The 12,024-nt window shown below is 53.4% G+C and overlaps 1 protein-coding gene across 1 annotated transcript in view; it reads right to left on the bottom strand.

Moving 5' to 3' along the window:
* Positions 1-4,580: 4,580 nt before the first annotated feature.
* LOC111522008 (immunoglobulin lambda-like polypeptide 1) overlaps positions 4,581-12,024 on the bottom strand; it is an 8,320-nt gene continuing 876 nt past the window's right edge. Inside the window, exons 2-3 of the mRNA XM_026447489.1 lie at positions 6,400-6,515; positions 4,581-5,037 (exon numbers count right to left, since the gene is read on the bottom strand). Of these exons, the coding sequence (XP_026303274.1) occupies positions 4,718-5,037; positions 6,400-6,515 (436 nt within the window). The 3' untranslated portion in view covers positions 4,581-4,717. The remainder of the gene's footprint in view (positions 5,038-6,399; positions 6,516-12,024) is intronic.

The raw sequence follows: 12,024 nt of genomic DNA, 5'->3' as shown, positions 1-12,024 counted from the left end.
GGGGGGGGGGGGGGGGGGGGGGGGGGGGAGCCGGCAAAGGGCGGCCCGCCCCCCCCCCCGGGGGAAAAAGGAGAGGCCCCCCAAAAAAAAAAAAAAAAAAAAAAAAAAAAAAAAAATGGAGCTGGTGGTGAGGTGCTGAGGTTCTGTCAATCTTTCTTCCCTCCAAATTCCTGGCATGCCCAGCCCCAGGTCTGGGTCGAGAGTAGTGACTCAGCAGATACTAAAGGCTACTGCTAGTAACCAAATGAGGTTAGCAGGAGGACTGGCAGGACACGGTGAGCTGGGATTCCGAACAGCGCATAGTTAGGTCTCACCCACCTGTGGCTCCATCTATCCAACCACCTAACATTTACTCATCGTTCAGCAAATATTTAGTGAACACCAACTATGTGTGAGGCACTATGGAGGGGAGTGGGTGTAAGGTCCCCCCTCTTCCGCATCTCCTTCCTCTCCCCACAACCCCCATGTCTCCACCTTCATTTTCTTTTGAGGCATGGTCAAAGGAGGACTGGACTGGGAGTCAGGACTAGACTCAGGCTCGCTGGTGACCTAAGCAGGCCCCTTGCCTTCTCTGTACCTTGGTGGACCAATGGTCATTAGTGGACTCTGTCCTTCCTGAGAGAGGAGGGCCCTGGATTAACAGCAGCTCTGGGCCGGGGGCCTCACCCCTGGATCTCATTTCAGTCCCCATAAAGTGAGATGAAAGAATAGAGACCAAGACTCACCCAGGACCCTATAGCCAGGAGGGGAAGAGGGCAGAGCTCAGGTCTATCTGACCCCAGAGCCCGGCCCACTTGTCTGAGCTGGAAGGGAAGGAGTGCCCGTCGGGAGAAACTTTCAGATCCTGGATAGAAGCCGGGATGTGGGATAGGGACTAAGGTGCTCAGAGTCCCCTTGTCCTGCCCTTCAGTTAGTGGCTTTGACCACCAGCCATCTCAGAAAGGCTTCAGTCGGTCAGAGAAGCAGCTGCCCCAGAAGGCAATGCAGGGTGACCTCGGCCTCCTCAATGTTCCCTGGGCCAACACAGGCACAGAACGAGCCTCCTTTTGTAAAGAGACGTACACTCACTGGGTTAACAGTGAGGCAGGGAGGACAGCCTCACAGCTATGAGCACAGGTTTTTTTAAGGCTGGTCCCCAACCCAGCTCTGCTGCCTGCTAGCACTGGACCCCTGGGCAAGCTGTCTCCTCCCCTGAGCCTCAGGCTTCCCATCTGTAAAATGGGCATAGTGACAATTCCGTAGACCCGCTGTGCTAGATCCTGTGCTGAGCTCTCTCTGTATCTGCACCCCTCTCTGTAGCAGCACCCCCCTCTTCCATAACCCTTGTTCCTCTAGTCCTCGCCTCAGAGTCCAGCCACGGCAGCAGTTCTGCGCCACCTGACAGATCTCCATGTCTCCACTGCATCCAGAATGTAGCTCTGAATGCCCCATCTGGAGATGTGGGATCCTGCCCATCCAGGCCCCAGACCAAGGGACGCATTTATGGTGAGGGAGGATCCCAGTGGGCACATGAGCGCAATGCCCACCAGTCTGACCCTGGAGCCTGGGTCTGATGGAACGTAGGGGCAACCAGCTTGTGCCACCCTCCGAGCACAGAGCCAACAGCCAGTCCCAGGTGCTGCATCCCCAGGCGCTGGAACACATGGTCCAGGGACAAGTTGTAGAAATAGGATTGCCCCCCCCCCCCCCCCCCCACCCTGCCCCACCATGCCCCAGTGACCTCCTTGTGGATTTGTGCTTCTTGTCTCTGCAAATTTAGGTTTGTCAGATGAGAGACCCCAGCTACCTGGGACACGGGAGAGGGGAGAGGGGGCAGGGAAGAAGGGAAGTGGGGGAGGGCTCCACTGGGCACAGCATGGATCTCATTGAACTCAAACCTGTGACTACATCTGTCACACTGGGGCCTTTGTGCCAGGGACCAGGGCCAACATGTAAAGAAAGGGGTTCCCACCCAGGGTGGGTTCTGAGCCCTTCTCAGTAACCCTCTAGCATGAAGTCTTTGCAGTATTGCAGATGCCAGCACCTCAAAGGGAACTCTGACGGGAGGACCCAATGGGGGACAGGGGCGGGGCTGAATGCTGCAAGGCGGGGACTGTGTTGAGTAGCTTGCCTGAATGGCTTCAGACCTCTTGGCTTCACCTTCTAATCCAGGCCCGGTTGCAGTAAACAGACCTCGCAGGCCGTGACAAGCTCCATGCTGCTGTAAGCTGACAATGGCCTGCCCTAGACCCCTGTGCTTGCCTCTCGCTTCCAGCCCAGGGCTTTGCTGATGCCACAGGGTGGGATCCCCCTACCTCCGCCCCTCCACAGTAACCCACTCAGCAGTTACGCATGCTCAACTGCTAGTGCAAAGGCATGAACACCCTACAGGCCAATGCTTCCTCAAAGGCAGCAGAGCCCTGGAACCAAAGCTCCCTCCTTTCTCCCCTGGGTGGATGGTTCTGAGATGCATTGTGTAAGACAGCTCTGTGATCCTGGGGGATCTGGCACCCCGGCTTCTGTAATGGTGAACTCAGCAATGCACGTTTGCATTGGCTTTTTTTTTTTTTTTTTTGAGAAAGAGTCTTGCTGTGTCACCCAGGCTGGAGTGCAGTGGTGCAATCTCCGCTCACTGCAACCTCCATCTCCCAGGTTCAAGTGATTCTCCCACCTCAGCCTCCTGAGTAGCTGGGACTACAGGCGCGTGCGATCACATCTGGCTTTTTTGTTTTGTTTTGTTTTTTGAGATAGAGTCTCACTCTGTCACCCAAGCTGGAGTGCAATGGCACAATCTTGGCTCACTGCAACCTCTGCCTCCCAGGTTCAAGTGATTCTCCTGCCTCAGCCTCCCAAGTAGCTGGGATTACAGGCACCCACTACCACACCTGGCTAATTTTTGTATTTTTAGTAGAGATGGGGTTTCACCATGTTGGCCAGGCTGGTAATTTTTGTATCTTTAGTAGAGATGGGGTTTTGCCTTGTTGGCCAGGCTGGTCTCTAACTCCTGATCCTAAGTGATCCGCCCACCCCAGCCTCCCAAAGCGCTGGGATTACAGGTGTGAACCACTGTACTTGGCCTTTGTGTTGGTTTTCTTGCTGCTCCTGTTTTGCTCTCCCCCTCCCCATCCCTCACTCTTGCCCCTGGGAGTACTCGTCCCAAACAAGCTACAAGCCCAACAGCCTTTCTTTGAGGCCTGCTTGCAGGGGAGCCCAAACCAAAGCAGACGTTCCTGGCTGAATTGTGCTCCTCCAGATTCACACGTTGAAGTCCTAACCCCAGGTCCTCAGAATGTGTCTGTATTTGGAGATAGGGTACTATGGTCTGAATGTTTGCATCCCGCCAAAATTCAGGTTGGAACCTAATCTCCAATGTGATGGTATTAGGAGGTGGTGGCTTTGGGGAGGTGAGAGTCTCTGCCCTTACGAATAAGATTAGTGTCTGTATCAGTCCATTCTCGAATTTCTGTAAATAAACACCTGAGACCAGGTAATTTATAAAGAAAAGAGGTTTGATTGGCTCACGGGTCTGCAGGCTGTACAGGAAGCATGTTGGCATCTGCTCAGCTTCTGGTGAGGCCTCAGGAAGCTTCCAATCGTGACGGAAGGTAAAGGGGGAACAGGTGTCTTACATGGCCAGAGCGGGAGCAAAAGAGAGTTGACAGGGATGTGCCACACACTTTTAAACAACCAGATCCCACGAGAACCCACTCACTATCAGGAAGACAGCACCAAGCCATGAGGGATCAATCACCAACCAAACACCTGCCGCCAGTCCCCATCTCCAACTCTGGGGAGGCTGAGGCAGGAGAATCGGTTGAACCTGGGAGGCAGAGGTTACGGTGAGCTGAGATTGCGCCATTGCACTCCAGCCTGTGTGACAGAATGAGACTCCGTCTCAAAAAAAAAAAAAAAAAAGAAAAGAAAAGAAAAGAAAAAAAGAAAAAGAAAGAAATGATGGAACACCTTTTACCCTTCTTGCACTGGTTCCTGGGGAGCTCAGAGCCTATCTTATGCAAATGTCCTGAGCCTCTTGCAGGCCTTTCATGTGTGTTTCCTTCCTGGCTTCCTCCTATTTTTCTCACACCTCTGAACCTGCTGTCAAGTGAAAAATCAAGGTGGGCCCAAAATTTAAGAGCCCATAATTTCATGGTGTTGGAGTGTCCCGCCAGTCCCGCTCTCAGGGGTGGGGAGTTGGTCAGAGAGGAAGGAGGGCATTCCAGGGGACAGGGCCAGAAGCAGAGGGACTCCAGGCCCAGAGTAGGATTTCCAGGCCGTGGGTGGGTAGAGGATCCAGAACAGAACAGGGACGGAGGGTGTATCTGGAGACTCAGACAGAAATAGCTCCCTCCAGAAAGTAGGCAGCAAGTTGGGGGTTGAGCTGCAAGAAGGAAGGGGAGGAGGGAGAGAATGGAGGGACTGGTGTTCAGTGAGCCGACTCCTCCTATCCTAGCCTATTTCTCCAGGGGACATGCCTGGGAGACTGTGATCCTCTCCTCCAGGCTACTTTCCCACTGGTGCCAGGATTCCCCCAACACCACACTGAGAACCTAGGAGACGCACCAAATTGTATGAGAGATAAGAAATGAAGAGAGGGAGCAGGATTTCTGGTTGACCAAGAGGATATTTATTGAGGGTTTACTGGGTACAGGGAGAAGGGCTGGATGGCTTGGGATGCAGAGACCCCTCCCCTGGGATCCTGCAGCTCCAGGCCCCTGTGGGTGGGGTGAGGGTTGGGAACCTACGAACATTCTGCAGGGGCCACTGTCTTCTCCACGGTGCTCCCTTCGTGCGTGACCTGGCAGCTGTAGCTTCTGCGGGACCTCCACTGGTCGGGCGTCAGGCTCAGGTAGCTGCTGGCCGCGTACTTGTTGTTGCTCTGTTTGGAGGGCGTGGTCATCTCCACGCCCTGGGTGATGGGGGTACCATCTGCCTTCCAGGTCACCGTCAAGATTCCCGGATAGAAGTCACTCATGAGACACACCAGCGTGGCCTTGTTGGCTTGGAGCTCCTCAGAGGATGGCGGGAACAGAGTGACTGAGGGGGTGGCCTTGGGCTGACCTGTGTGGACAGAGGAGGGGGTGAGAGACGGCAGAGGGAGTGTGGGGTGTGTGGAGCGCCTCTCTCTGTCTAAAGTCTCTGGGAGGTTCATGCTGTGGCCATCTGGTTCACCCAGGGCCTCTTCCTCCCTCTTCATTCCCTCCTTTCCACTGGAGCCCTCTGGAAAGCAGACAGCCCCGTGCCTTCCTATGAGCCCTTCTCAAGTCACCTTTCCCAGGCATCCTGGCCCAGCCCTTTCCTCTGCAGCCTCAGTTTCCCCGTGTGTACCCAGGGCAGGCCGCGCTCCCTCCTTCCTAGTGTCTGGAGTCTGAGTTTGGAATCTAGGGGTCTCCCCCACAGCACACAAAACCATCCTGGCAGGGTGTGGGGAGGCCCAAGCCTGGCACGGCCTGGAGCTTCCCGTCCCCTGGGACACCAGGTTGTGGGCCAGCCTGGCCCACTCAGCTCTCCTGGTGAAGCAGGGGCTCCACCCAGACACACCCTGGGGCTCTGCCGTCGCCCTGTCCCCACCAGCCCGACCACAGGACCCTTCACATCGGCTGGGTTCTTGGGGCTGCTCCCCCAGACTTCAGGTCACCGCAGCCCCCATGCCCACCCCAGCAGCCTCCGATGCCCCTGGACTTCACCTGGCGGCCCTGGAGTTCTCTGCACCCCCGTTTCCTCCCCGCTAGTCACCTCCTGAGTCTAACGTGCCATTCCTCAAATGAAGGTGGGAGGCCGACCCGTGAACAGAGAGACACTGGGCCCCAGAGGCGACAGGGCCCCAGGGACAGACACATCTCTGCCCTAAGAGACCCTCTCCTTTCTGGTAACTGTCCTGGGAGGGCTGGGCCCTCGGGCCTCACCCAGTCTCACCCATCCCTCTGTGTCCCATGTCCTCACGACCCAGTGCAGGCCACAGAGCTGCAGCCTAGACCCAGAACCCTCTCTGTGCCCTCCATTGGCCTCCCCTCGAGGTGACCCCTGTGTCCCCAGGCCCCCATGTGGCCCTCCCAGGCTGGATGGGCACCCAGCCCTCAGCCTAGACCCTGGGGTCCCGGGGACTGTCTCATCAGAACCGGCCTCATCAGACATGTGCCCTGGGAGAGGGGAGGAGCCCTGACCCTGCCCAATCCCAGCCCAGGGCCCGGGACCAGGCTGTGTCCCGCTGTTGGAACCTGAAGGCGGCTGCTCCCACTGTGGGGGCCCTTCCTGCCAGTTACCCCGAGACTAACGCACCTCGTCCAGGCCCCATGGAGAAAGGTAGGGGTGAGTGCTTAAGGCTGGGAGGGCAGAGGGGAAGAAGCCCCAGAGACAGAAAACAGATTTTCCAGAGACAGGAGAGGGCGGGACAGGCTGGGAAAGGTTGTGAGAGCCACTTACCTAAAACGGTGAGCTGGGTCCCGCTGCCAAACACATGCCTCAGTGAATTATGCTTGGATCGAAACCCCCGGGGCCAGCACCTGGGGCCAGTCCAGGAGCCGTGCTGGAGCAGGAACCTGCTGGATGTGAGGGGCACAGGGCTGTAGCGTGTAGGCTGTGACCTAGGCACAGGACAGGGGGTGGCCGGTATCCCAGTACTGTCTCTGTGCCTGTCCCTTCTCTGAGGCAGGTGCCACCCACAGCCTTGGAGTCACCCCAGCCTGTGTCCCACTCTCTGAAGCTGTTGGTGCTGATGGCACACTGACCCAGTGGGTCCCAGCAACTCCCTGAGTGACACATCCCCTCAGGCAGCTGTGCGGTGTGGCTCAGGAGTCCTGAGCTGGCTCGGACCTGCCCAGCCTCACTTGGCCTCTTTTCAAGGGCCTCTGAAATCCGCCACAAGTGTCACCAGTCAAGCCAGGCTGACTTCCTCCCTGGACCAGGACACTGGGTCATTCCTGATTCAACAGGAGAGTCCTCTGCTTTTATATCTATCCATGGAGATGCAGCTCACTTCTCACTTTGTTCATGAAGCCTTTTCTGATCATTCATTCCATCTGTCCATCCATCCGTCTGTCCATGTATGCATCTGTCCATCTATTATTCATCTGTCTTTGCATCTATCTATCATCTATCCGTTCATCCATCCATCTACTTGTCCATAGATCCATCCATAGATCCATCCTGTCTACCAGGCACTGTTTTGTGTGCTGGGGACGTGGTGTGGTCTCCCACGCTCTCACCCCCATCTCTCCCAGGTCATGGCCGACAAGGTCCTCCTCATGGTCATGTCCAAAGTCCTTCTGTTGTACCTGGTGTCTCTGCTGGATGTGACATGGGGCTGGCCCCTCTTTCCAGTGACTCTTTTCCCCTTGGGGTCTGAGACTTCTCTTTCCTCTTCCCCTGGCATCTGTTTTTCCATGGCCCATGCCTGGCTGCTGACTCCCCCACTATTGCCCACATGGCGAGGCTGGAGCCTATCCCAGCTGTAAACCCTCAGCTCCACCTCAGCTGCCAACTCAACTGACCATGCCCGGTGGGCTACCCAACAGGAGTCTCAAACTAATCACGTCCAGAGGAGATGACCACCTTCCCCCAGCCCAGCTCATTTTCCATCTTCATTTCATCGCAATGACCATGGGTGGTCTCAACCCCTCAGCCAGAAACCTGGAGTCCCTGGACTCAGTCACCTTGCCTCCCACACTGAAATGGCTTTTGTGTACTTAGCTACTGCATCTAGACATTCTTTCTTCTTCTTCTTCTTCTTCTTTTGAGACAGAATCTTGCTATGTTGCCCAGGCTGGAGTGCAGTGGTGTGATCTCGGCTCACTGCAACCTCCGCCTCCTGAGTTCTTGGGTTCAAACGATTCTCATGCCTCAGCCTCCCAAGTAGCTGAGACTACAGGCATGCACCACCACACCCAGCTAACTTTTCTATTTTTTATAGAGACAGAGTTTTACCATGTTGGCCAGGCTGGTCTCGAACTCCTGACCTCAAGTGATCCACCCACCTTGGCCTCCTGAAGTGCTAAAATTACAAGTGTAAGCCACCATGCCTGGCCTCCCAAAAATCTTTACTCTTTTAAAATTATGAGAATTTAACATTTAAGATAATTTTGCAATAGAGAAGTGCATTTAAGAAGTGTAATATTGGGCCGGGCATGGTGGCTCATGCCTGTAATCCTACTATTTTGGGAGGCCAAGGTGGACAGATTGCCTGAGCTCAGGAGTTCCCGACCAGCCTGGGCAACATGGTGAAACCCCATTTCTACTAAAATACAAAAAAAAAAAAAAATTGGCAGGCGTGAGTGTGCTCCTGTAGTCCCAGCTACTCAGGGGGCTGAGGCAGGAGAATTGCTTGAACCCAGGTGGTGAAGGTTGAAGTGAGCCAAGATCGTGCCATGGGACTCCAGCCTGGCGACAAAGCCAGACTCCATCTTAAAAAAAAAAAAAAGAAGTGTAATATTGGCCAGGAGCGATGGCTCACGTCTATAATCCCAGCACTTTGGGAGGCCGAGGCGGGCAGATCATGAGGTCAAGAGATCAAGACCATCCTGGCCAACATGGTGAAACCCTGTCTCTACTAAAAATACAAAAATTAGCTGGGCGTGGTGGCACGCACCTGTAGTCCCAGCTACTCTGGAGGCTAAGGCAGAAGAATTGCTTCAAGCGGGGAATCAGAGGTTGCAGTGAGCCAAGATTGCACCATTGCACTCCAGCCTGGCAACAGAGCAAGACTCCATCTCAAAAAAAAAAAAAAAAAAAGGAAGTGTCATATTGATCTCTCCCTCTCTCTTTTGCTACATACAGTCCCATTTCCTTTTTTTTTTTTTTTTTTTCTGGAAGTGGAGTTTCACTCTTGTTGCCCAGGCTGGAGTGCAATGGTGCCATCTCAGCCTCCCAAGTAGCTGGGATTACAGGCATGCGCCACCACACCTGGCTAATTTTGTGTCTTTTCAGTAGAGATGGAGTGTCTCCATGTTTTTTAGGCTGGTCTAGAACTCGTGACCTCAGGTGGTCTGCCCACCTCAGCCTCTCAAAGTGCTGGGATTACAGGCATGAGCCACCACACCCGGCTCCTTTTTTTTTTTTTTTTTTAATAATTGCAGTAAAACGTACATAGCATCCATATTTCCGTTTTAACCATATTTAAACATACAGCTCTGTGGCACTAAGTACATTCACACTGTTGGGCAACCTTCACCACCATCCATCTCCAGAACTGTTCCATCTTCCCAAACAGAAACTCTAACTAAACCCATTAACTACAGTCCCCCATTCTTCCTTCCCGCTCGCCCCGCTAACCTCAAATCTACTTTTTATACAAGTGAATTTGCCTATTCTAGGTACCTGAAACAAGTGGATTCAAATGACATTTATCCTTTTGTGTCTGGCTTATTTCACTAAGTAATATCTTCAAGTTTCATCCATGTTGTAGAAGATTTTTGAAATTAATTTAAAAATAATTAATATTTAAAACCTATTAAGACCTATTAAAAGTAGTACAGCCAGACACAGTGGCTCACGTCTGTAATCCCAGCACTTTGGGAGTCCGAGGCGGGTGGATGACTTGAGCCCAGGGGTTCAAAACCAGCCCAGGTAACACGGCGAAACCTTATCTCTACAAAAAGTTATCCCAGTGTGGTAGCGCATGCTTGTAGTCCCAGCTATTTGGGACGCCAAGGCAGGGATATTGTTTGAGCCCAGGAGTTGGAGGCCAGCCTGGGCAACATAGTGAGATCCCCATCTCTAAAAAAATTAATAAAACAAATGAATTTGCAACTAAATATAAAAAGTAATACACAATCTATTTCTTAAAAACAATGAAAATATCTTTTAATAAGCTATGAATGAAGAGACATTTACTTGATAGGAAATATTTACCAGAGTTCTACAGTAATAATCAGTCCTTTTTTTTTTTTTGAGACAGGATCTCCCTGTGTCACAAGCTGGAGTGCAGCGGTGGGATCTCAGCTTACTGCATCCTCAACCTCCCAGGCTTAAGCAATCCTCTCACCTCAGCCTCCTCGGTAGCTGGGACCACAGACAAGTACCACCATGACTAGCTAGTTTTTATATTTTTTGTAGAAATGGGGTCTTGCTATGTTGCTCAAGCTGATCTCAAACTCCTGGGCTCAAACAATCCCGCCTCAGCCTCCCAAAGCTGTGGGATTACAGGCATGAGCCACTGCACCTGGCCCATAGTATTCCTATAAGATTTCTAAAGATTATAAAAACTCATATTCATATTCCCCCCAGTGTAATATCTTTTTTTTTTTTTTTTTTTTTTTGAGAGAGAGTCTCGTTCTGTCACCCAGACTGGACTGCAGGAGTGCAATCTCAGCTCACTGCAACCTCCACCTCCTGGATTCAAGCCATTCTCTTGCCTCAGCCTCTCAAGTGCTGGGACTATAGGCTCGCACCACCACGCCCAGCTAATATTTGTATTTTTAGTAGAGACGGAGTTTTGCCATGCTGGCCAGGATGGTCTCGATCTCCTGACCTCGGGATCTGCCTGTCTTGGCGTCCCAAAATGCTGGGATTACAGGCATGAGACACAGCATCCGGCCCATAGTATTTCTATATGATTTCTAAAGATTATAATATAAAAACTTTATTAATATCTCCCCTAACATAATACCAATGTTATTATCTGTGTCTCCCACCACCTGTCACCTGTTACTAATGGAGACCCCTTGGGCCTTCCCCATCCCAGTCTGTGTTCTGCAGGCATCACCCTGCCTGTGGCTGTCTCCTCACCCAGCCCCCACTCCTTGTAGACTTGAATTGGGGCAAATCTAGATCCTCTGGGACCTCAGCCCCAGCACAGAGCCTGATCCTGATGGGCACTCCTTGCCCAGAAGTCCGTGCAGGACACTGAGACCTGGTCCCGGCCCGCCACCATGCTGATCCCGCCTCCATGGCCGGGCTCCTGGTGTAGGTCAGGTTGGCTGCCATTGCTGGAGCTCTCACCACGGCCACCCCAGCATCCTCTGGGTGGGTGGGAGGCTGAAGGCCCTCACCGATCAGGGCCCCTCAGATTGCAGAAGGGGAAACTCAGGTCCAGCGCGGTGGCTCACGCCGGTATCCCAGCACTTTGGGAGGCCGAGGCGGGCAGATCACCTGAGGTCAGGAGTTCGAGACCAGCCTGGCCAACATGGTGAAACCCCATCTCTACTAAAAAAATAAGCAAAATTAGCCGGCTATGTTGGTGCGCACCTGTAATCCCAGCTACTCCAGAGGCTGAGGCAGGAGAATCTCTTGAACCCGGGAGGCAGGGTTTGTAGTGAGCTGAGATAGCGCCATTGCACTCCAGACTGGGCGACAAGAGTGAAACTCCGTGAAACTTTGTTTGAAGAAGAAAAAAACAAAGGGAGGAAACTCAGGCCCCAGAGGTGCACGTGTCAGCTCCATCAGCTTAGAAGATGGGACAGGGGAGAGCTAGAGGCCGTCCAGCTTGGGCCTTAGAATCTGTGCCCGTGAGCTGAGTGACTTGGACGGGTTGCCTCACCTCTCTGGGCTGTATCCCCATCTGCACAAAGGGGATCACAGCGGGACCTGCCTATGGGGCCAGCGAGAGGGAGTTTCTGCCCCTGAAATGATGATCACCTGTAGGTACAACATGATCGCCTGTGGGTATAATGTGATCGCCTGTGGGTATAACGTGATCGCCTATGGGTACAGCATGATCGCCCGTGGGTACAATGTGATCGCCTGTGGGTACAACGTGCACCAGCGATGACCAGGCTGTTATGTCCCAAATAGTCATAAATGGACCCAGATGCTTGGTGCTTTGTCCGGGGACCTCCTACCATGCACAGAGTGGTAGCAAGGGCTGAGGTCACACAGGGAGTTGTGGCCTCCCTAGACCCTCTCCTGGGCCTCTTCTTTGGAGGCACCTGCACCGTGGATAAGCTTGGGTCTCTTAGGGGCTGGTTTCAGGAGGCGATGCTGGCTGAGGTTTAGTGACCCAGGGACTCCAGGAAAGGCCTCTTACACATCAGCTGGAGCTCCAGGGAGTGGCCCCTGCCCAGTGAGGGTGGGAGTGGACAGGCGACATAGGCCAGGGGAAAGGGGGAGGAGGGG

This window comes from Piliocolobus tephrosceles, chromosome 19 (assembly GCF_002776525.5).
Source record: "Piliocolobus tephrosceles isolate RC106 chromosome 19, ASM277652v3, whole genome shotgun sequence".
NCBI lineage: Eukaryota > Metazoa > Chordata > Mammalia > Primates > Cercopithecidae > Piliocolobus > Piliocolobus tephrosceles.
This window is presented reverse-complemented; position numbering and strand designations above follow the sequence as displayed.